Source organism: Chanodichthys erythropterus, chromosome 5, assembly GCF_024489055.1.
Source record: "Chanodichthys erythropterus isolate Z2021 chromosome 5, ASM2448905v1, whole genome shotgun sequence".
NCBI classification, from domain to species: Eukaryota; Metazoa; Chordata; class Actinopteri; order Cypriniformes; family Xenocyprididae; genus Chanodichthys; species Chanodichthys erythropterus.
This window is the reverse complement of record NC_090225.1, coordinates 23,963,361-23,989,527: the sequence shown is the minus strand read 5'-3', so window position 1 is coordinate 23,989,527 and position 26,167 is coordinate 23,963,361. Positions and strand designations below refer to the sequence as shown.

Below are 26,167 nucleotides of genomic sequence, written 5' to 3'. Positions count from 1 at the left end.
GCTAATGTGTGATTTGTGCACCATAACTATTGATTTTTAAATGTAATGAAAATTACTCTTTTTTTTCACTTTGTATGAGTGTTATGGGTTCCAAAAAAGATTCCTGACATTTAAGCAGAGAGCCCTCTTCATTTTTTTCTGAAGTTCATTTCTGCGGCTTTAAAATACAGCTGAAACATTTTGACAATAAGCAGATTATCTGGTGGAATGTCATTTAATGTAATTGTGTTGCTTAAACTAGCCTCTTAAGAGAGGACGGTGGAGGTTATACGGGAAAGGAGTTTGTGACCTGTTGTTCTCTTTACCTGCATCACCCTCTTGCCTCGTAACAACAGATAAATTCAACTGTAGAGCTTTAGATCTTCACATGTGCAGTTGAGCAAAAATCTCTGCATTCACATTGACAGTGATTAAAACACTATAGGTAGCTGGGTCTCAAAAACCTGCTGTGTTATTGTATTAGTAGCATGTTTGCTAGTTTTAATCAGCTTTACAAACAGGTGGGCAGACAAATTATGCCTTGCTGCAGACATTTCTATCATAGTTCCAAGCTGAGCAGATTCCTGAGCGTCGATAAGCGAGTGTTAACTCTGGCTCTGTGCCACTAATGTCAAGGTTTTAGAGCTAAAACTGGCTTTGCAGGTACTAAAAGTAGCTTTGTGGATCAGTAGGTAACCAGGCACGAGACCTGCCTGTTTGTCGGCTCTCACCTTGAGCTGCAGCTTTACGCCTGTCAATATTTCTTCCCATCAACCACTGAGACTCCATGAGCACAAGTCAAATGAAGTCATTTTCCCTGTCAGGATTTATTTTGTGCTAATGACCAAGTGACTGTCTATTATTATTCTGGTGAGCTGTTCCTTTAAATTCACTTTGTGTACATACAGAGAGTGTTTTAGTGATGAGTGTGTGTCGATAATTCTGTTGAAGTCATTTGTTTTCTCTGTGTCTGAGGTCAAAGTTCACAGGCTGAGTGTGTTCACAGGCTCAAGGTTCACATTCACTGAATGTACTACCATTTGTAGTATTTACTACATTTGGGGTCAGTATGTTTTCTTTTTTAAAGAAATTAATATTTTTATTCAGCTAAGATGCATTAAATTGATCAAAAGTGTAAAGATAATGTTACAAAGGTTCTCTATTTCAAATTAATGCTCTCCTTTCTATTCATAATGTATCCTGAAAATGTATCATGGTTTCCACAAAAATATTAAGCAGCACAACTGTTTTCAACATCGATATTGATAATAAGTAATATTTCTTGAGCACTAAATCAGCATATTAGAATGATTTCTGAAGGATCACATGACACTATAGACTGGAGTAATGATGCTGAAAATACAGCTTTACCATGACAGGAATAAATTACATTCTTAAATATAGTAGAACAGAAAATCGTTAATCGTTTTAAATTGTATTTACTGTATTTTTGAACCTAAATGTAGCCTTGGTGAGCCTAAGAGACTTTAACATTTTTTTAAAAATCTTACCGACCCCAAACATTTGAAAAGCAATGTATGTATTTGTGTGTCACTCACACAACTTGCAAATGGGAGTGTGCGATTGAGACGAGTCTCTAAGCAGGATTACAGAAGTTGACACAGACGTGTCCGATTCTTTTGTCACCTAAAATCACAGCAGTGTTCACCCTCACAGCATCTGCACACGCGGCAGCTGCCGTCTGCTAGCACGGGCCTTTGTGTCCACTCACCCTCCCATAAGTCTTCTGTCTACACTTATTGTGTCTCTCAGCCAATCAGCATCAATGCTCTGTCCTTCTGCTCTTCTGCTATTTGCTGAGTGATGGCAGCCATTATTTTATTGAACTCTTGGTGTCTTACAAAACTCTCCTCACTATTGTTGGACAAAGGAGCAACATGGGACAGATGCTATGTTAAAAACACCCCCACTGAATACACACTAAACGATCTTAAAGATTCCCACTCTGGAAAGTTCATTAAAAATCTTTACTCACTGTTTTAAGGACCCATTATACTGCTTTGAGAGGTGCTGACCAAAGTGCTTGGGTGAGGACATTTGTTTTCCAGTTTCCACTCAAAAGTTCAGACACCTGAGCTGAAACTGTTGCTATGGCAGCAAGTTTGTAGTAAGGTTATTTTAGTGTGTGTGTGTGTGTTTGACAGCATTGCCTGTTTGTGTATGTGTGGTTTTGTGTTTCTTCACAAAGAAGAGTCCACATTTTAACATAATCTTTATTCACCATGACTATCATCCTGAATGGATATCAAATACTGACTAACCGTGAAGTGGGACGATAGAATTAAAGCCTTCACAAGGGCTGAAGTGTGCTCTAAATCTTCCCAACACCCGTGAATCGCCCTCTTCTAAAGACTGAAAGCAGCTCTATCTATGTGAGGGCCACCAACGTGGAACCCTGTGCTGTGACCCAGATTTATCAACTCATTTGGCTGAACTGCTTTAAAGTTTGAACTTTGAACCTGAATCAGTTATTGAAAATAATAATGTTAACTGACCAAGATGTCATACCATAGTTTTTCCATTTAAAGGTGCAGTTGGTGATCTGGGAAATGCTAACATTAGCCTGCTAGTATTGAAAGTATATGATCCTACCCTCCCTGCAAATTGCCGTCCAAAGCCACACTTCCTCCAAAACACATGAACTCACACACACACAGCTGCTTTCGGCAAAGCGTCACAAGAGACAGTGTAAAACTATGTCATGTCTCAAAGTACATACCATTACAATAATAATGAACATAAACAACTTAGAGAGCTTGTATCTGACTGCTGCAGATTCATTTCGGTGTTGATACTGTTGACATTGGTATGCCTAATTCCGAGTCTGACTGAACAGCTTTGGTTAGAATTAACATAGTTATGGTGTGAATGCAGCAAAAACTTGTTGTTTTGATTCGTAGGAACTGTAAAAGCTGGCTGCTGTTTGTTTGTGGTGCTCCGTGACTGACGTCTGTCTACATAAACTCTGCATAGCATGAAACATGCTGATGTCGTATGATGTCTGTGCGAACAGGGTGCGTGAAGGTATGTAAAAACATACGTTGACAGGCAGGTAGGACATCAAATTATTTTATTCTGACGAAATATAATAATTGGATGAACAATTTATGGTCCTACGCCTTCCACAGATGATATATATTTATAAAAATACATTTAGACTGTTTAACATAGTGTTTGCTATCAGGAAATGAGAAGAATTTCAACCAGTAAAACAAAAATGTTTCTGTAGAGAATCTCCTATTGCACCTTTAAATAAGTGAGTGGAATTTTTAGTGTGAACACACTACTTAAGGCAGGAACACACCAAGCCGACGGTCGGCCGTCAGGCAGTTTTTCTTCGTCGGCCAACTAAGTTTTCTGAGTGTTCCGCACCATCCGTCGGCTTTTTTTCGGCCGATTCGAAATGTTGAATCAGCGTTGGAGCTCGTCGGTCTGTCGGCCATCTGATCATTCTGATTGGCTGTTCAGATACTGCCACCTGCTGGTTCGGAAAGGAATTTTATCTCACGCGGGCACAGAACGGACGTGCTACTTGGCCTTCGGCTGTTTAGCGTCAGTTTGGTGTGTCAGGGAAACTTTGGACACAGACGCTGCCGACGTGAGCCAACCCCGCAGTCTGTCTGTCGCCACTAGTTCGTCGGCGTCGGCGTCGGCTTGGTGTGTTCTGGCCTTACACTATTTATACAACAAAATGGCACAAAATAGTGCATAAGTACACAAATTGGGACACATCTATTGTGTTGCAGTGCAGTTACTAAAAGTGCTCTGAGTATTTTTTGGTGTTTGCTAGCTAGAGTGTTCTGTGTTTTGCAGGGGCGCCCCCAAGTATGATTTTGCATTGGGTACTATTAATTTAAATGCATAATGTAAATTCACAAGTTCATGAAGTGAAAGAAAATAAAATGCCACCAAAAAAGAGAGATTGACTGATGCCACCAGAGTAGCTGTTTCACTGCCACCAAGAGTCTAAATAGTAATGTCTACAGACCTGAATTTCAAATGTTATTTATACTGTGAAGAGGGTAGGGTAGGGGTGTGCGATATATTTAGTCTATGATTTTATCATAATTGTTGTTTTAACAATGCACAATCGATCTGACATCCCTATGTGATGTTGTCTTGTAGATTAGACTAGTGTCGGTGCGCATTTAGAGCGCACGCTTTCACTGTGTTAATAAATATCACATGAAGAGTGCCGTTTTTCTCCAGATATCAGCATAACAAATGTTATATAAATTTTATTCATGTTTACATTTTAGACATCTTAAAAATGCACATATGTACACCATAGAAATCTAAATTTTCTCGGGGGAGCATGCCACCGAACCCCCCTAGCAAACTATATTTTAGGACCTAGGTAATTACGAAATACGAAACCATAATGAAATCTGAGGTAAATGTGTATTTCTACAAATGTGCACACTTTTGGACTAAAACGGTGTAGGTATGTGTATGCAAATAAATGGGACTGAACGCGACTGAATGTAATATATACACACATACACATTTTTTTTTTTTTTTTTGCCACCCCAAAAATTGCTGTGGGCTCGTCTGGCCACCCCTATTAAAATTTTCTGGGGACGCCACTGGTGTTTTGTGTATGTGTGTTGAAGGTACAGATAAGGATGTATGCAATTGTGTATTATTTGTTCTTTGCTTCTGATCATTTGTGAAGTTCTCCCACTCGTTGCTTAGAAATACGGCACAGTGTTCTTCTGGGATTGGTAATCTGTTGAGGTTAGGTTTGGATTTAATTAGCATTAGCCCATGTAACAATCAAACAACACAGAGGGCTACAACACATGTAGATGACAGATCTATCTATCTATCTGTCTGTCTGGTTAATAATTTATACAACCAAAAAGTGTCTAAATACTGTTTGTCAAAAGTTATGGACAGCATATATATTGATTTTTTCCAAACCTATTTTTGTAAATGTTTTTCTTGAAAAGTGTGCTTGTGCTTTAAAAACAAATGTGACTTGGTTTGATATTGCAGTGACATTCACTAAACTACACTACCACACTGGCTTAATACTGCTTTGAAAAATAGTTTGTAATGCAACGATTTTGATCAAATTTTAGTAGTTTTAGTAGCTTCAGTTGAAGAAAGTGATGTATCCCCACTGTAAATGACGCCTCTCTTGGTCACTCAGTGAGGGGGGTTGTGAATATGAGAGAGGGACAGGAGGGTGGGAGTAATGTACACAGCAGCTCACAGTCTGTGAGAAGAGTGTGTGTGAGATCAGCTACAGTCAGACAGACAGACAGACATGCTAACGCTAACACGAGAGAGCCATGGAGCCTCACCGGTTTGTGAGTAAGTGTTTTCTAATTGCACACACACGGTCTTATTAAGCATGCATTCATGTGTATGTGTGTGTGTGTGAGGGGGATGGGCAGTGCTTTTGTCAGTGTGTGTGCGCAGTACTCGTGCAAGACTGATCAAAATCTGCTTTGCATGGAAACACACTTGTTTCTAGGGAGGACGTGCACGCTACTGATGTGCAGATGGTGCTCAATTTCAAACAGATATGCATGCACTTGCGTGATACGTGCATCTAGAATAATGCATCATCTATGCATCTATCAAGCATTACAAATGCAGTGAAAATTATATGCAACATTTTTAATATTTTTACATCTCTCTTATATTTCATCATCTTTTTAAGGCTTTTATGTTTCTATTGATGTGATATAAAGGACATATTGTCTCATTTCCTTATTATTTCTGTGTGCCTTCTACAATAAATATTTTGAGTGACTGCATGCATTTCCCTTCATTTTCTTTGTGCTAATGTGAATAGCACAAACGCTCTAATGCATTTCTGTCACGTGCAGTTGAGTTGTTGTGTGATGTCACTTCTTCCACATCAGCACTGTTTGTTTTGGTCGGACCTCCATTGGAATGGTCACGTGACTATGGAGGAATGCCCCCATCCTCATACTCACATGACGTCACTTTTAGAGTAGTCTTAACACTAAGTGTTCTGGTGTGGTTTGAATAGAGTGCGACAGACGGATCTGACATGTCACCGCACACTCAAGCCTTTTTTCCTGTATTGACTTTTTGTATATTACTCAGCTGATAGGCTTGATGTGTAGGAATGACACTAGGTCAGGGAACTACTTTTTCATGTGAACTGTTACTCAAGCATCACATAGAACAAAACTCATATACTGTACTAGATATACTTATTTACCAGATAACTGAATATATTAATATTCGTATCTATATCCATATCTTCTGGGTTTTTAGCGATAACCTATACATTTTTCAAAATAGACGGATGACTCAAGGTTGTTAATCAATATCATATGCTTTTTTTGAAGCCATCAGTGCACATTATTTCAACTTATTTTTAAAATAATCATGTTTAACCTCAGAATTCCTGAAAAAATCTACCCATAATGCTGCAGAGAAATCTCCACAAATCAGAGAAACATGGTGCCCACTCCCATGAAGCACTGTGAATGATGTAATAGAGTCTATTACATATATTCTATTACTTTATTTATAATTATAGTCTATTACATACAGAATATTATAGTTTTTAATTCATGTAAAAATTTATATTTTTGATAGATTGAACCGATGAAGATTGGACTGGGTCTTAAGATAACATAAGATATCATTCTGTTTTAAAGAATTGTAGCTTTTTTCCAGGTATAAAAGCCAAATGTGACAGTAGCTTCACTGAATAACTGACATATTGACTGACTTGAGTAAAAGATTGGTTGGTTGATGTTCGAGCGACCTAAGTTCGAGTCCTGTCTTTCTGTCTCCTCTTACACTGTTATTTTAAATACCTGCAAAAATGTCAAGCAATTGACAGACTGACCAATTGTGTTTCAGGGTGAGGAAACTGAAGGAGACATTGATAACAGTGCAACAGCTGGATAAGAACATGAGTAATCTCCGTACCTGGCTTTCCCGAGTTGAGGGTGAGCTGGCCAAACCTATCACCTACACCATCTGCCACAGTGATGAGATACAGCGTAAACTAGCAGAGCATCAGGTAATCAATGCATTCATTAACAAAACCACAATACCTTAGATGATTATCTAATTCTAACTTTATTTTTTATGTAAATATTTTGTCTTCAAAAAGTACAATGTGTTATGGGATAGATTTATCTGATGCACCATCTTTATTAATAAGTTTATATTCCTTTATTATTTAAAATCAACATCAAGTTGATTTTAATGTGGGGTGCCTTTTGCATAATTTTAAAGTCTTGGCGACAGCGTCTTTCTTAGACGGCTGGTAGTTTGAGTTTTTTTGGTATATGTCAGTCTTAGATTGTGATTTGTTTGTCACTACTAGGACTTGCAGAAAGACATTGAACAGCACACAGAGGGTGTGGCATCTGTTCTGACCCTGTGTGATGTTTTGCTCCATGATGCGGATGCTTGTGGCAGCGATGGAGAGAACGACTCCATTCAGCAGACCACACTCAGCCTGGACCGCCGCTGGAGGAACATATGTGCCATGTCCATGGAAAGGAGGATGAGGTCAATGCAAACACCCAAACCAGCTTGTTTGGCCTCCTCAATGTCAATCTCTTGAAAGTTTAATTTGATTTTCTAACTCTACCATGCCCCCTGCAGGATTGAGGAGACATGGCGTCTGTGGTGCAAGTTCCTTGACGACTATGCACGCTTTGAAGAGTGGCTGAACACGGCAGAACGTACAGTGGCAAACCCCGCCACTAAAGACGTACTCTACACCTGTGCTAAAGAGGAACTCAAAAAGTTTGAGGTCTGATTCTGTTTAGTTCTGTTTTATTGATTTTTTTCACTAATAGTAGCCTGTTCATTAAATAAGAAATAGCATCAGAACGCTTATACTGATTAAAATTGATACTTAAGTAGTGGCTTTTGCAACTGTCATTAGATCTATTGGACATTTAACCCTTTTTTAAAAACATGCACACATGCAGGCATTCCAGCGCCAGGTCCATGAGCGCCTAACACAGCTGGAGCTGGTGAATAAACAATACCGACGCCTGGCACGAGAGAACCGGACAGACGGTGCCAGTAAGCTAAAGTTGATGGTACATGAGGGAAACCAGCGCTGGGATATGCTACAGAAGAGAGTTGCTGCTGTGCTCCGCAGGTTAAAGGTCAGATTTGGGTCATACACCACCGTTCAAAATTCAGTAACATCTTGTTTTTTAAAGAAATTAATATTTTTATTCAGCAAAGATACATTGATCAGAAGTAAAGCATTTATAATCTTAGAAAAAGATTTCTTTGTCAAATAAATGCTTGAACTAAATAAATGAACTTTCTATTCATCAAATCAGAATCCAGCAAAAAATTTTATCATATATATTACATTTTAAAATATATTAAAACAGAAAACGTCTCAGCTAATGACTGTAACCCTGGTTCCCTGAGAAGGAGAACAATGTAGAATCTGGAGCTGACGCAATGGGGAACACCCATAGTTCATGACCGGTGTCTGAACACTTGTACCCAACACGCCAGTCCATTGGCCGATGATACATTTTATTGTATCTCTATATAGAATTAAAAAAAATTCCAGGCTACAACACATTAAAAGCATAGATGCATTAAAGGTGCAGTATGTAATAATTTTGTCCGCTAGAGGCAAAATTATTACATTGGATTGGACTGGGGAACAAATCATGTTCACGGATGTGATTATTGCCACTCTTCCGAGGGGGAGCCAATGCTTACTCCTACTTAGGGAAGGAGGAACATGAGAGCAATGCATAGCATTGTTTCCTAATTATTCTCATTACCCATGCCCTAGACCCCAAGGAGGCAGCAGGGGAGACATACTCTGCTTAGAGACCCTAAGTAACTGAGGGAGAGCATCTCATACCCTGCCTCCGGTAAAGACAATCTACCTATAAAGCACCCTCCCAAAGGGGAATGATATCCCTTCTTTAAGCTCCAACTAATGAAGAGGAGACTGGAAAGGGAGCCTACAAGGAGCCAAAGTCTTAGCAATAAGCCTCCAGGCTACAAACTCACTATTGCTGCCCATACAAGGGGAAGCTTTCTCCTTACTCACCCTTGGGAGAGGAGGGTGAATTAGCAAAGGGCATCAAGTTGTGTGCCCACAATACTCATCACTCCGGCTAACCGCCAGACTGTATATGAGTAGAGAGCTTCATATACAGTCTAGAGTGATCATCCCTGCTTCCAGACCCAAATATAAAGTGGGGAGGGGAGATAAAAATGAGAAGTATTAGTTGCCTTATTCCAACTCATCTTGCTCTTCCCCTAAAGGAAGGCCCATGTGCTCCATTGACCCTAGAAAGGAAATGAAAGCAGGGCATGTTCAAGTGTGCCCAAGCTAACCTAAGATCACCTAAGCCTCTGAAGAGGATGCCTCTGAGGATTACCTTGATTTTACCACAGAATTTCCTTAGAGTTTCCACAGGAGAGCAACATCTTTCCTTAGTGACTAAATGAAGAGGAAGGAAGGGAGGATACTATATTCTGGTCCTAACCTTTTTGCTCTATCCTATAAAATACTAGAGCAAATATTAAAAGGAGAGTGCAAAATGCTAGTTTTCAACATTACAGACTTCTTCCCTTCCTGGGAAGCTCCAAACTCTCACCCATGAAATTGGGCAGAAATGGAGCCGCACTAAGAGGAGCTTACCCAACTGACGTCAGGAAGAGAGCATTCACCCTGCATCAGCCCTAGATTACAGGCGCACTTTGTCCCATTAAGGGAATTAGAGAGGGGAGCTTCCTCATAGAAAGCATGCTCAACCCAAGAAATGCTTCAGAAGACTGAGCACAACTGCTGGCCTCGGTGACAGCAGGATGATGTATATCGTCACTGTCATCCATTTTATTATCAAGCACAAACAAATAAAGAAGGTGAGGGTTTGTAAAGGTTCACCTTGACCACAAATAGTCATCGCTTCCCGAATTCCTCGCCCAGCTCAATTTGCGACCCCCACAAGTATAGCTGCCGTGCTGCCTCAGCAACAGCAGGCCAGACCAACGAGGTGCAGGTGATTGTCCCCCCACCCCACTTATAACAGGTCCCTCAAAAGTGCTCCAAGCCAAGACAGATAACACAGAGCTTGGGTGAGTCCTCTGGTGCAAGGAAACACCTAAACGGACCTCACTGACGAAAACTTATAGACCCATTTGCCACTTTGCTGTCCACTTGTTCAAAACAAACAGCTCCTGAAGACAAAAAAAGATGATGACGTATTTTGCAGGCACCCTCTAATACTAGCGGGTGCTCCACTTGTGATGTCATGGACTGCCATCAGCCAAGCCGAGGGCGTTCCCCATAGCGTCAATTCCAGACATTGTGTCGAAGTTCCACTTTGACTAATATTTTACTATATAACTGTATTTTTGACAGAATAAATGCAGCACTTTTAAAACATTTTAAATGTTTTGAGACACTTTTAAAACATTTAAAAAATCTTAACGACTCCCAGATTTTGAACAGAACTGTATATTAAATATTAAATTCTCAAATACTGACTGGTTTCGGCAGTGACACTTAATAAACCTAAAAACCTGCAAAACTTTAAAATAACTGCATCTCTGGCTTTAAAATTTTTGTCACTGTCCTGCTCCACTTTTTATTTCCATGCTAACAAAGAATACATTTTTGGGTGGAAATTTAAAAAAAAAATGTTAGTAAACTCTAAACGCTTCTCTGTGCAGCATTTCACATCTCAGCGTGAAGACTTTGAAGGAACGAGGGAGGGGATTCTGGTCTGGCTAACTGAGATGGACCTTCAGCTCACTAATGTGGAGCATTTTTCAGAGAGCGATATTCATGAAAAGATGCGGCAACTAAATGTTTGTACACTCCTATCTTATCTAAAACATTTTTAATGTAATTTAAAAGGTTTAAACATGTTAAATGAGTCTAGACTGCGGTCAGAATGCAAATATTTTTGTGCTTTGACATCCTGCAGGCATTTCAGCAGGAGATCACTCTAAACACAAATAAGATTGATGCACTGATTGTGTTTGGAGAGAACCTGATCCAGAAGAGCGCTCCGCTGGATGCTGTACTCATCGAAGATGAACTCGAGGAATTGCACTCCTACTGCCAGGAAGTGTTTGGCAGGGTTGCCCGATTCCATTATCGTCTTATCAGCAGACGGCCGGTCGGTTTGAAAAAACTCGTCTCACAAACACTCAACAATTACTCTTCAGCATGAGTACTAACTTAAATCCTTCCATCCCTTTCCTTTCACAGGTGCTTGAGGAGGACCGAGAGTTCTCAGACAGAGACACAGATCCGGAGGACTCGGCTGATTTCAGTGGGGTGTGGGAAAGGGAGGAAGATGAGGTAGCTATGGGCTCCAATGTTTCACTGACGGTACGTCAAGCCGTGTCCCACCTGTTACCACCTGCTCTGGAGCGCTCAGGGCGTGAGACGCCCGTCAGTGTGGATTCTATTCCGCTGGAGTGGGACCACACGGTCGATGTGGGAGGATCTTCATCTCCAGAGGATGATGAGGAGTTGACATACTACAGTGCCCTATCAGGTAACTCTTTACTGACTGGTCTCTGCCACATTATTAAACGTATCTAATGCTGTTATATGCTGGTGCTCTGTTAGTGTTTCTAAATCTCAGTTCATTATCTGCTGCTCTATTAGAGTGTATCTAGATTTTTTTGTTTCGTACATATCTGTTTGTTTTTTGCAGTTTTTTTTAGTGTGCCTATATCTCTGTCTGTTATGTACCTTTCTGTTAGAGTATATCTAGATCACTATCTGTAATCTGCCGCTCTATAAGTATATGTAGATCTCTCTGTCCGCTATCTGCTGCACTGTTAGGTCAATGTAGATCTTGCTTTCTCTTTTTTGCAGCTTGTGTCTACTATCCAATGCTGTTATACTGTTATATCTATATCCTGCTGTCTTTTATATGACACTCTTTTAGAGCGTATGTAGTTCTCTGTGTCTGTTATCTGATGCTCTATTAGTCTAAATAATTCTGTCTGCTATAGTGTCTCTAGCTCTGTCTGTCTGCCGCTCTTCTGTTGCAGATGTAGAAGTCACTGAGAGCTCTCAGTCATTTGTTAAAGCTACATCTAAAGCTCTGAAAGCTGTGTCTGGTAGGCATCAGCCTGCTGCATGCTGTCAGCATTCTGCACATTGTTTTAGCATATATATAAATATCTGCATGAACCCAACTGCATCTTACATGCTTCCTTCTTTTGTCTTTAAATATAATCAACATTTTATTCTTTGTGCTCACTGCCTGGCTGCTCACCGCTTCCTCTCTCAAGCAGCTGCCCATGTCATGCTCGTAAAGTCCCCTGATTTATGTTTTAATGTTTGCCAAGAATCTTCTTCTGCATGTTGCAGTACTTTAACAGATGTTTTTCATAATGCACGTAAGTTTTGTGACCAGTGAACCCTTTTAACATTTCCAGATTTTTCAGAGGCGGAAGTTGTCATAATCCACCTAATTTTATGCAAACTTTGAGATATTGCATTAAAAAACGTTGGATGGAAAATGCCAAGATGCGCATAAATTCTAAAAATGCGCATAAAAAAACATGGACTCAATTGAGGCGTTTGATGAAAAAGTTTATTGCATTTCATCTGCGTGCCTTGAGCAGCAAGTAATTTATGATGTACAGAAAATGTCCACAGTGGCTTCCCCAATTGCAGCAACTTCCATTTTTGTTACAGATATTTTGTGATATTTTAGAGATATTTTCCAGGAAGTGACGATTTTGTTGCCTTGAACACATGGGATCAAAACGGTGCTTTATTTGCAAATGTTTTATGCTATATTCCAATTTTGTGCATAAGTTAAATTTGCAACTGTGGATAGTAACAATTATAGTTGGGTAAAGTTATATAGTAGAGCGGAAACTACAACAAATCAAATTTTCGTTTTTTCTTTTTTCTTCAGTAGCAAAAAAAAATAAAAAATCCACAATAGTGTTTCTATGACTTTCCAAAAGGGGAAAAAAATTATCGAGACATTGATTACGTTGGTCAGAAAAATTGAAAAAAGTGACGTGAAGGCAAAGTATGGTAAAGCCCAAAGTAAAGTTCACTTTTTACGAGTATGCGAGAAGAGTACGCGTGTACTGTATGCAGATTTTTGTAACCGCGCATACTTGTACACACAGGTCGCACATGCACATTTAATGTTCTTGCAGTAATTAGTTTATCCACAAGGTGGCAACCGTGCCCTGAGGGCATTGATTCACAAGGTAGTCAAAGAAAACTGCATAAAGAGAACAGACCAGAACGCATGCAAGCTACAGCGACGATGGAGGCCTACATAGATGAGGGATTGTGTGAAGAGGTTAGAAAGTATTTGTACAACTATAGCATGAAAGAATGCAAAGATGTTTACATGGGTTGTAACTCATGGCGAGAGATTACTCAAAACTGCGCATGCGTAGTGTATGCATACATGTAGAATGAAGTATACTTTGCAAGGCCGTGTGTTCGACTGGGTGCGTACACTAGCGTACGTGTAAAAAACGTATACCCAGGGCTTTACCCATACTCGGAATTTGTCCTCTGCATTTAACCATTACGAGTAGCGAGTAGTGAACACAAACACTGCAAACCATGGACACACACACACCTAGAGCAGTGGGTAGCCATTTTTGCTGTGGCACCCAAGGAGTGATTGGGGGTTAGGTGCCTTGCTCAAGGACACCTCAGTCATTCCTGCTGGTATTGAGAATTGAAACCTTTGGATTACCAGTCTGACTCTCTAACCATTATGCCATGACTACCCTAATGGAGAGAGAAAGATGTATAGAAACACTCACGCAGCAGCATTAACCAGTTTTCTGTAATTTAATACCAAGGCAAGGAAACACAAAGTTTAGTGTTGTAAATTTCTTTAGATTTTTAAAAATGAAAACTGTGGAAACTCATAATCACAGTCTCTGAAAAGGGTCCATTGCATCTTTTTTTTAATTTACTTTTTCAGCAGCATGCTCTGTAACTGAGTGATGACTTCTTGCATGCTTGTTTTGAGTGATATTAGGACTTCAGATATATTTCTCTCTGTCTCTCGCTCAGGGGGAAGGTCAGTGGTGGAGACGTGGCACTCTCCTGATGCACCAGACAGGAAACGAGTGAACAGAGAGATCATACGCAGTCTCACATCTTCACCCACTGACACCAGCACACAGTACCACCCACAGGCCTATGTGAGTACCCACACATGCTTATCGAACTGTGTTACACACACATTAACATTGGCTTACACATTTTTTGTTCCGCTCTCTCTCTCCAGGATAAACTCATGTCTGAGTGTGCTGGCAGTATAGACTGTATAAAGCGAGTGAAACTGATTCTGAATGAGGAAGAACAACTGGAGGATCATGGACTGACGGTCCTCTCTGCAGCAGATAAGACTGGTACTGCTGTTTGTATTATGTACTGCTGTTTGTATTATGTACACACACATTCATTCAAATATATGTGACCTTTGCCCTCTGATCTATGGCCTCAGGTGTGATCGAGCGATGGGAGATCCTGCAGGTGCAGTCGTGTAGCGTGCCGCAGGATCTTCAGCAGTGGCACAGACTGAACTCTGACCTCACCAATGTCATGGCATGGCTGAATGCTGTGATGCCTGAGCTAGAGAAACTTCAAACTCTAGAGCCAAAAATCACCATCAGAGACATGGAGAGCAATATCCACAAACTAAAGGTATGTATGTATGAGAGACTTCTTTCAAAATCAATAAAAATCTTACCAACCCAAAACTTTTAAAAGGTAGTGTATATTAATTAGGAATTTACTATAAAAAGTTTTTTTTCTTTCATTAGGACATGCAGAGGACTTTTAATGGCTACAAAGCAGTGATGATTGGCGTTAATCTTAGTGGGCGGGGCTTCCAGCATGGAGACAGCACTGAACTACGAGAACTGCGTGAGAATCTGCAGTTAGCCAATCAGAAATGGGCACAGGCCTGTGCGGCCCTGGACAGCTGGGAGCACCGACTGCATCAAGCTCTCATGGAGTGTCAGGTGAAGAAAACCACCAGGGTGTGCTTTAAAGATGCCTGATTTGACAGACGGAGTTGAGACAAAATAGCAATGTACCTTGAATGTTTTGTTTGTTTTGCAACTGCACCACAAGATGCATTTGGTCAGCATGTTTCTGTGTACTTTCACACATCTGCCGTTGTTACATTCTGTGGTTGTGAGATTTTATCTCAAGATACAAAACCAAATGAGAATGAGATGTTTTGGATGTTTGTTGCTAAAGGTTGCAGAAATGGGTCAGAAGTCTGGGCCGGCATATGCAAATATTGGGGCGTACAGTTGGCGTTATGTTGAGATTCGCCTGTTCTTCGGAGGTCTTTTAAACAAATGAGATTTACATGACACTGAACTCTTGTTACACTGAACTCTTGTTATTTGACTATGCCAAGATAAATTCAATTTTTTTATTCGAGGGCACCTTTAATTTCTCTTGATCACTGCCATTTCTAAAAAGAAATTGAAAAAAAAGTTCAAAACAAAAAGTTTTGAGTTGTTTTGAGTTAAATTGTCAGATTTTCGCCAATGTTATTTATTATATCTTAAAACTATATGTAGTTTTTGTTATATTTACTTTTATTAATATTTTGAATTAGCTGTTATTTTTATATTTTATTTTTTTATATTTGTTAATTTTTGTTTAATTTTTTAATTGATTTTATTTAGTTTAGTTTTACAGTACGTATTTCTAGCTAATAATATTAGTGCAACATCTCTCATTTTTGTTTAGCTTATATTTTCTGTTAAGTGAAATAAAGCTGAAATTAATAAAATATTACTTATATTTTATTAATTTCAGCTTTATTTCACTTAACAGAAATGTTTTAAGTGGATAGTTCACCCAAAAATGAAAAATATTCCAAGCTTTACTCACCCTCAAGCCATCCTAAGTGTATATGACTATCTTCTTTCAGACAAACACAATCAGAGATATATTTAAAAATATCCCTAGTCCTCCAAGGTTTATAATGGTTGTGAATGGCTGCCCAAATTTTAAAGACAAAAAAAAAAATGCACCCATCCACAAAAAAAATGAATCCATAGGACTCCAGGGGGTTAACAAAGGCCTTCTGAAGTGAATCAATGCTTTCATGTATTACAGATATCCTTATTTAAAACTTTATAAAGTAAAATAACGAGCTTCCAGGGCAACAGCCATACGCATTCGACTTACGTCCAAAAATGTGTGAGATGATATGACGTACTACGCGTTGTAACGTCATGACATTGTGTACTATGTCGTGGAAGTTAGCGCTTTTTTAAGTTTTAAATAAGGATATTTGTCTTGCACAACCACATCGAATCACTTCAGAAGGCCTTTATCAACCCCCTTGAGTTGTATGGATTCATTTTTTTATGGATGGGTGCATTTCTTTGTCTTCAAAGTTTGGGCAGCCATTCACAACCATTATAAACCTTGGAGAACTAAGGATATTTTTAAATATATCTCAGATTGTGTTTTAGTCATTTTCAAGATAGGTGAGTTTCACCTAGGTGAGTAAATCCTGGAATAATTTTTGGGTGAACTATCTCTTTAATAGTTTTAGTTAATGATAATAACCCTGATTTACACTTGGCAAAATGCAAGGGGTTATTCTCAGGACAAATGCTGCATTTACGCCACCGTGTAATTACCGTAATCTTGAGATGACAACACGTGAAGTTATATTCGGAGCTGTTCACATCCTCAGATTGGGAATTATGCGTTTCTATGGCACCACTATCAACACCTAAATGAATCTACAGCAGTCAGGTGGTACAGCGCCCACGTCAGAGCTTTCAGAAAACTGTTTACAAACTGTAATTACAAACTCTATGAGGACGTGAACGCTTTTTACGAGCCAGCATCTCGTAGTTACAGTAATTACGATATGGTGTGAACACACCATTATTTATAAATTGTGGGCCATTTCTTCCTGCAACTTCCTGTAGGGCTTCTGTAAATGTCTTGGTATAATGAAGTCTGAACTGAGCACACACAAGCATTCATCTAATGAAGACCTGTGAGAAACACAGACTCATCTGTATTTTCTGTTCTGTTTTTCCCCAGGAGTTTCATGAGACTCTTCACTCTCTGCTCTTATGGTTAGCTAAAGCAGAAAGCCAGCGCTACATGGTCAACATCCATGACACAAACACAGACCTCAACATCCTGCAAGAGCATCAAGACACACTCAAGGTAGAGTAGTGTGTGTGTTTGTAAAAAGTAATAAACCTGATGAAAAAATGATTAATTGTGGGACTTCATTTCTTGATTAAAATCTCAATATAATAGCAATAACTATATTATAAGCAAGTTGATAGAGTTGTCGTCTGTGCATAGGCTGTTCAGCAGGACTTACAGTCTCGTGAGAGCGAGGTCAACTCCCTGCAGGAGATCTCCTCACAGATCCTACTACAGGACCAGGGAGAAGACACCCTGGAGGCCAAAGAGAAGGTTCACGTCATCAGCAACAAGTTACGGCTGCTGATCAGACAGATCGCACATGACCTGCTCACACTGCAGAGCAGATTGGTATGTTTCATTCAGTCTCACACACACAAGCTTTGTCTGCAGGCTAGGCTGGTCTGTTTCAGTCTCACACATTGATTTTTGATCTCTGCTGTTGTGTCGCAGGACTCATCTGGTCCAAATGTGGGCAGGACAGCATCAACACAACACCAGGTACAGAAACGCTTTCTCTCTCACTACCTGTTCAGAATGGAAAGTATAAGACTGGTTTCTGGTGTAATAAACTGGTGTTATTTACAAAGTGTAGATTCATTATTTTTATTATTAATATTGGTATGGTTGTTGTTATTATTCAAGTTGGAAATGTCATTTTGGGGTCTATGCCCCAAAAATGGGACTGACAGTTAAGAGGTTAATGTTCCTATTGTTAATATGATACATTTTATTGTGAAATATTTTGCCCTGAGGTCTGCTTGAATAATAAAACATTTTCAAACCAGGCTGAAGAAGGGCTGCACGATATATCAAATTTAGGACGGTTTCTGCGCAACATTTTATTAATGAGGCCCCTGGTTTTAAAGGAACACTCCACTTTTTTTGAAAATAGGCTCATTGTCCAACTCCCCTAGAGTTAAACAGTTGAGTTTTACCGTTTTCGAATCCATTCAGCCGATCTCCGGTTCTGGTGGTACCACTTTTAGCATAGCTTAGCATAGATCATTGAATCTGATTAGACCGTTAGCATCGCGCTTAAAAATGACCAAAGAGTTTTGATATTTTTCCTATTTAAAACTTGACTCTTCTGTAGTTAAATCGTGTACTAAGACCGACAGAAAATGTAAAGTTGCGATTTTCTAGGCTGATATGGCTAGGAACTATACTCTCATTCGGGCGTAATAATCAAGGAACTTTGCTGCCGTATCATGGCTGCAGCAGTGCAATGATATTACGCAGCGTCTCTCACAAATGTCTCCATGGTTGCAAGGCACGTTCCCTGTGCAAGCAGGGGCTCACGGGCACTGCGTAATATCATTGCACTGCTGCAGCCATGGAACGGCAGCAAAGTTCCTTGATTATTACGCCTGAATGAGAGTATAGTTCCTAGCCATATCAGCCTAGAAAATCACAACTTTTCATTTTCTGTCGGTCTTAGTACACAATTTAACTACAGAAGAGTCAAGTTTTAAATAGGAAAAATATCGAAACTCTTTGGTCATTTTTAAGCGCGATGCTAACGGTCTAATCAGATTCAATTAACTATGCTAAGCTATGTTAAAAGTGGTACCGCCAGACCCGGAGATCGGCTGAATGGATTCGAAAACGGTAAAACTCAACTGTTTAACTCTAGGGGAGTTGGAAAATGAGCCTATTTTCAAAAAAAGTGGAGTGTTCCTTTAAGAGAACATCTGCAACGGTTTTTTACTTTCAATGACAAGTACTTTGTAAACCATGGAATCACCACAGGACAGCAAATAACACCACTTAAAAATACAGACACGGAGTACAAAATGCATAAACTATTAGAATTGTGCGCACCGTTTCCTTTAGTTTGGCCAAGCTAGACATCAAGACACCAAGCACCACGGTTCGAAACGCGCATGATTTTTGGATTAATTGCAAAGTTTATTATCTGCATGTGTTTTAGGTCCTGTCAGTTTAAACATTCAAGTGATTTTAAACCATTCGAGCACAACCTGACATGAAAGAGAACTCAATTTGGAACTCGCACGCTGTTTTCGGTGCACGCACACAGAGCAGCACAGAACGTGAACACCGGATTTCGTTCTCTTCCTCATCTATTTGTGCCTGAATGGACACACTCAAAATTATGTCAAAATGCCCATCTGGGTGAGTATTGTCATAAACACAGTCGCGTATGGCTTGAACATAAACACTTGAGAAAGAAAACAGATGCTTATTATATTGGATTGATGCATTCGGTCTTTAGGCCAGTTGTTCAAAAAGTTTAATCTGGATTTGGAAATCCCATGTTTTGCTATCCAGGATCAGGTAATCCATCTTACTTTTGTGCTGGTTTTTCAAAGAAAAATTGGATTGGATCACCATGATCCAGATACACACTTTTCCAGATTACCAAATCTGGATTACCAGTGCTGACATGATGTTAGAGAGAATATGGGTATTGAATTAAATATAATATTTTTGTTGGATATTTACAGCTGTTTGGGGATTGTTTTATGGCACCAAAATCTTTTTTTACTTTACAGTAGGTTACAGAAAGGCTAAATATGTAGGTTAATGTCTGCTTCTAATTTATTTAACAGTTAAACTAATCAAGAGCAAAATAAAAAAATGTTGTATGTATGTATATTACATGATATAAATGTTGTATTTTTTGACCAGTTTTAAAGTTTTACTACATTTTCCTCCTGGAATCCACCTTGAAATCCTACTCCCTGTTGGGATCAGGATAATCCTGTTTTTTTGGATCAAAATTATCCAAATCCTACTGACAAGTTTTGAACAACACAAACTGAAGGTTTGATCCAAATTAAAACTAGGATTGGATTCCGTGATCTAATCTGATTTCAGAATCCCTTTTTCCTTTTGAACAACCCATTTTCAAGATTTGATCCAATCCAATGGCCAAAATCCGATCAGACTACTTTTGAACAACTGGCCCCAAGTGACAGCAACCTAATATGCTGCTGTCTGTGTCAATCTTAATCAAACAACAAAATACAAATTCTTTTCAAATAGAGCTATTCAAGTCAACTGGTGAAATTGTTTTCATATCGCAATATATATTACAGAAAAACAAAATAATGTCAGTTTTTTCCAATATTGTGTTGTACAATGAGCTCTGTCTCAAAAGTTTGATTCCTCACGAGCCCTATATATAATAATAATTTAAATGAATTTTTAAAAAATGTACTAGGTCATATTTGCAGCTGAATATAGATTTCCTCTTCTAACTTTGGTTTTGACACTGGCATGAATGAAGGTTTTGGTTACTGGTGGTAACAAACACTGACTCATCTTTCTTCTCTCACTAGGAAGCCGCAGGAGTTCAGGCTGTTACACGGGGATCTCCCACGAGTGGCAGGTACACACTGATAGTACTTCTGTGCATCTGCGTTCAGTCATGTGCTTTTGTGACCTCATGTACCCTTGCTGAAATAGATGTCTCTCTACTAGTGCTCTCTTCACACTCCCTAGTTTTTAGTGGTTCAATGAATCACGAATCTCATGGTTCGGATCATATCACGGTTATTAGGTCACGGATCAGATATTTCGGATCAGCAGCAAAAAAATAAAAATAAAGAAATTGGGAGGTGGGGGGTAACTTTGCGTTTAGCCTATTACTTAGCCCACTTGAACTAATCTGATACCACAGAAGGAACTACTAGCCTAATCTACATTATCTACATTTTAGGTTAAAATTTATATACAATACTATTCAGTTTGGGGTCAGTAGGATTTTTTTATATATATATTTTATAGAAATTAACACTTTTATTCAACAAGAACACAGTAAATCTACATTTTAGGTTAAAATGTATGTACAATACTGTTCAAAAGGGTCAGTAAGATTTTGTTTAATATTTTATAGGAATTAACACTTTTATTCAACAAGAACACATTAAATCAATCACAAGTGACAGTAAAGACATTTGCATGGTTACAAAGGATTTCTATTTAGATAAATGTTTTTTTTTTTTGATTCATCAAAGAATCTTGGGGAAAAAAAAAAAAGTAGGGACCCACTGTATGCACTACATAGGATTTTATTCGAATAAGAAGTCTCTTATTCTCACCAAAGCTGCATTTATTTAATGAAAAACAGTAAAAATAGTAAACATTTTGAAATGATTACAATTATTACCCATAGCGTGGTCCAGAACCGGCCCATATCCGGTACATGTGGATTACACACGGACCAGATGTGGGCCGGATCTGGGCCGACACTATGTTGCTGTCAAGGTAATAATTATGATTTTAATATTTTTTAAAATATAATTTATATTTAGCTGAACTTTCATTTCATTGCAGGACCGATAAGGCTGATTCGTCCCCAGCGAGGCCGTTCCTGTATCGTGTCCTGCGAGCGGCTTTTCCCCTCCACATCCTCTTCCTGCTGCTGCTGGTTGTGGCGTGTCTGGTGCCTCTCTCAGAGGACGACTACAGCTGCACTCTCTCCAACAACTTTGCCCGATCCTTTTACCCCATGCTCCTCTACACCAACGGACCCCCTCCCACATGAGCACGAACATATGTACCTTTCACTAATACACGCCTCAGTAGAATCAGTTGGGATGTTGTCCAAGCTTCCCGGTTAACTGTCCTGTAGCAGAACCTGTAGACGTGAGAGAAGTTTGGGCTTCAATACTCAATACATTTCCCAGCAGCAGTCAATCCTTGTTCCTGAATCTGTTGCTCAAGGAGAGGGATTTTTCTGAAGCCATCCAGAACCTGTCTTCAGGAGCCTTTCATCATGATGTACATTTGTATTCTCGGAGAACACTTTGACGGAAAGGGTGCCTTGTTGAAGGTGCACTATAAATGGTTTCAAACTGTACAGTATGTAGCGGCACATTGAAACATTTCTTCACACAAATGTATTTATTTTTGAAATGTAAATGACAGATAATTGAACCTATAGTTCACTCATAGACTTCAAGTCGGCCTGTATTTTTTAACTAGAATCCCTGTTTATATGACTGAGTGACGGGACTTGCTTGAATATCACTTGTTTATACAGTCTTGTTTCTAGGAGTCAATGTGAAATGACTTTCAATGATAAATATATATTTTATTTGTAGCTGTTTTAACTGCCATTTCTTTGGTTTAAGCCATGGAGGAAAGACACAGAGGCATCAGGGTGTGTGCAAATGTAAGAGTCCTTTGCTTAATTTATTCAGTCTAAAGTTTGGTGGCTGTGTTGTTTTCATTTATGTGTGTGTGAATAATGTAAAACTACTGAAATTATTAAATTATAATTGGTAAATGATCTCATTGGAGATATAAATTATATCTGGTTATGTTCTTTATTGTTCATAAGTAGAATTTCTCTGGCAGGAGACTCTAATGTCCAGATGTTCTTAGTCTTTCTTTTTTGCTGGATGGTTAAAATGTCTCATAGAAACACATTTCAGATATATCCACATGATTTTATGTGGCTTTTATTTTTATTTAGCCACATAGTGAATGTCAGTTTTGATGTAATAATATGGTGAAAAGGCCATTAGTCAATCTTCTGCTCGTACTAACTGCCAAAGTGTCAGAGACTTCATATGGTTTATAATCCGTCATGATTTCTTTATATAATGCTGTTTGTTTGATGTTTTTAATTGAATTGTTATAGTGGATTACATTATGGTTCAACTGAAATAGACTGATATAAATATTCATTAATCACAGAGATACATTTACTTTATTATGAATTTATTTTGCAGCAAACCTTGCACTGTCGGTGTCAAACACTGGTTGAAGAAAATATAAAGTTAGATGTGATGTTGATGCTTGAGTTTGGAGTTGGAGTTTGAAGTTTTTTCAGTTTTACTACAAATAAACATCAAGTACAAATATGCACAAGTGTTCACTCTTTTAATTCCCACATTTATTTACCAGTTGTATACAGTTTTGGAAATAATAAATTAATTTAGTTTTGCTACCTTTATAATGTTGCATTATCAATATTTCTTCCTGCTGAAGTGTTTTTTTTTTTCCCCCGTTAAAATTAGTGCCGTCAACTAATTAATCGTGAAAATATATATATGTGTGTACAGTGTATATATATAAATATATATATATATATATATATATATATATATATATGTGTGTGTGTGTGTACATTATGTATATATATATAACGTGTGTACTGTGTATATTTTATATATGTATATATTTAAGAAATGTCTACATGTATATATATATTTTTTTTTTTGTTAAATATATACATGCATGTGTCAGTACTCATATATACATAATAAATATACACAGTACAACACAAACTTTTATTTTGGATGCGATTAAATCGTTTGACAGCACTAGTTAAAATACTTCCTGCTACCTCAGTTTAACCAAAAAACTATAAGCTGTTTGTAAGTAAAAACTGTAAACTCAGTGGAACTATTAACTGTTTGCCCGCCAATATCTTTTTGTTTGTTTGTTTTTGCCAGCCACCTCCAGCATTTTCGATAATTTTCACAAAAATGTAATGCTCCCCAGAATATTTGTTGTCTGAATATCTGAACATGCAGTACATTGAAAGAACAGAGCCTCTGCTTTTAAGCTTCATGCATTTTTTTTTATCAACACTTGAATGTGGGTGTTTTATAACAAAAAGCTGAGAAAATTGTGGGGGTTCAAAAAAATTGTGGGGGTTCAAAGACTACAACGTGTATAATCAATGCTTTTATCACTTGTTTCTGCTCTTTTTTTGCTTTTGTTTTGATCCGGCGATTCTGTTCTCTTTCAGAAGATGTGTAATAGTGCCCCCTACCGTATAGCAGTGAAAACCAGAAAATACGTCAATGGCGGGGAAAAAGTTAAAATACTGTTTGTTTGAGCGTCTCTACCTGCTCAGTACAGTATAGGCATGAGTTTGGGACTCATGAGTTTTGTTTGTCCAACCAATGGCAGATGAGGGAGTGTTTGGAAAAAATGTTAGAAAAATACTTTTGTAATACTGCTTGGTGACATGCAGAAATTATACACTCCAGCTTTAAGGCAATTGTCGATTGTCAGGGCAATTTAGGTGCAGGTTGTGATTACACAAGCCATTTTTTCAGGATGCAACATTACTAACACTTGTAGCACCAGGAAAATTTCAAATGCATCCGGAATTACACATTACTAAATCATTGTTTCCAGAATAATACACCTGATTGTGCGTGTAATCTGGGGCCTCATTTATAAAGCGTGCATACGTACAGATTTGATAGAGTGTGCGTACGCTTAAATCCACGCCAACGCTCATATTTATAAAAATGGTCTTTAACATGGAAAAGTGCTTAAAGGTGCCCTAGATTGTTTTTTTAAAAGAGGAGTCCCCTGAATGTGTCTGTGAAGTTTCAGCTCAAAATACCCCATAGATTTTTTTAAATTAATTTTTTTAACTGCCTATTTTGGGGCATCATTAACTATGCACTGATTTTTTCAGCACGGCCCCTTTAAGAGATGTGCTCTCTCTGCCCCACAAGCTCTCGATTATATATATATCGCATAAACAAAGTTCACACAGCTAATATAACCCTCAAATGGTTCTTTACAAGATGTTCGTCATGCATGCTGTATGCATGCTTCAAATTATGTGAGTAAAGTATTTATTTAGATGGTTACGTTTGATTCTGTGTGAGTTTGAGGCTATGCTCTGTGGCTAAAGCTAACATTAGTGTTTAAAAATGAAAATAGCAACAACTCTCTTGTCTCCGTGAATACAGTAAGAAACGACGGTAACTTTAACCACATTTAACAGTAAATTAGCAACATGCTAACGAAACATTTAGAAAGACAATTTACAAATATCACTAAAAATATCATGATATCATGGATCATGTCAGTTATTATTGCTCCATCTGCCATTTTTCGCTATTGTTCTTGCTTGCTTACCTAGTCTGATGATTCGGCTGTGCACATCCAGACGTTAATACTGACTTTCCTTGTCTAATGCGTCGAATGGGCTGGCATTATGCAAATATTGGGGGCGTACATATTAATGATCCCGACTGTTACGTAACAGTCAGTGTTATGTTGAGATCCGAGTGTTTTCCGGAAGTCTTTTAAACAAATGAAATTTATAAAAGAAGGTGGAAACAATGGGGTTTGAAACTCAATGTATGTCATTTCCATGTACTGAACTCTTGTTGTTCAACTATGCCGAGGTAAAGTCAAATTCTAATTCTAGGGCACCTTTAAAGCCACATCACGGTCTGAGCTGACTGACGCACTTTTCATTGTCAGATTACTGCAGGTTTTTGGAAATCTAAGCTATTCTTGCAGCTCACTAAGGATTTGGACGATGACTGTTGATCTTTTATATGTAAATGACATTAATAAGATGTAATTTAAAACGTGGAGAACTGAAACCATTCAGCTGTGCACAAGTTCAAGATCATTTGCGATTTATAGATATCACATCTGAAAGAGAGGCATACATTTTATAAATAAGGCCCCTGGGCTTTAAGAGAATAGCTGCAAAGGTTTTTTAAAAGTGTCACATTAACTTTCAATGACAAGTACTTTGTAAACCACAGAATCACCACAAAACAGCAAATAACAACACTTAAAAATACAGACAGAGTACAAAATGCATAAACTATTAGAAGTGTGCGCACCGTTTCCTTTAGTTTGGCCAGTCTTCAGAGAAACAGTCATGTTGAGTCAGGTTGAATCAGAGATCTTGGATGACAAACAAAATGTTTAAAGGGTTAGTTCACCCAAAAATGAAAATTCTGTCATTTATTACTCACCCTCATGCCGTCTCAAGACCTTCGTTCATCTTCAGAACACAAATGAAGATATTTTAGTTGAAATCCGATGGCTCCGTGAGGCCTTAATAGGGAGCAATGACATTTCCTCTCTCAAAATCCATAAAGGTTCTAAAACATATTTAAATCAGTTCATGTTAGTACAGTGGTTCAATATTAATAATATAAAGCGATGAGAATATTTTTGGAGCACCAAAAAAAATAAAAAAATAACGACTTATTTAGTGATGGCCGATTTCAAAACACTGCTTCAGGAAGC

At 38.4% G+C, this 26,167-nt stretch overlaps 1 protein-coding gene across 15 annotated transcripts in view; it reads left to right on the top strand.

Moving 5' to 3' along the window:
- syne2b (spectrin repeat containing, nuclear envelope 2b) overlaps positions 1-25,985 on the top strand; it is a 137,365-nt gene extending 111,380 nt beyond the window's left edge. For 14 of the 15 annotated variants that reach the window (XM_067386675.1, XM_067386681.1, XM_067386686.1 and 11 more), the window contains 17 exons: positions 6,856-7,018; positions 7,328-7,515; positions 7,612-7,762; positions 7,944-8,126; positions 10,678-10,815; positions 10,935-11,129; positions 11,222-11,513; positions 12,019-12,087; positions 14,033-14,163; positions 14,250-14,373; positions 14,469-14,668; positions 14,788-14,988; positions 17,054-17,182; positions 17,327-17,518; positions 17,621-17,668; positions 20,473-20,522; positions 21,470-25,985. In XM_067386675.1, coding sequence (XP_067242776.1) covers positions 6,856-7,018; positions 7,328-7,515; positions 7,612-7,762; positions 7,944-8,126; positions 10,678-10,815; positions 10,935-11,129; positions 11,222-11,513; positions 12,019-12,087; positions 14,033-14,163; positions 14,250-14,373; positions 14,469-14,668; positions 14,788-14,988; positions 17,054-17,182; positions 17,327-17,518; positions 17,621-17,668; positions 20,473-20,522; positions 21,470-21,680 — 2,665 coding nt within the window. In that variant the 3' untranslated portion in view covers positions 21,681-25,985. The remainder of the gene's footprint in view (positions 1-6,855; positions 7,019-7,327; positions 7,516-7,611; positions 7,763-7,943; positions 8,127-10,677; positions 10,816-10,934; positions 11,130-11,221; positions 11,514-12,018; positions 12,088-14,032; positions 14,164-14,249; positions 14,374-14,468; positions 14,669-14,787; positions 14,989-17,053; positions 17,183-17,326; positions 17,519-17,620; positions 17,669-20,472; positions 20,523-21,469) is intronic. The other variant, XM_067386680.1, reaches the window with a different exon arrangement.
- The last annotated feature ends 182 nt before the right edge of the window (positions 25,986-26,167 follow it).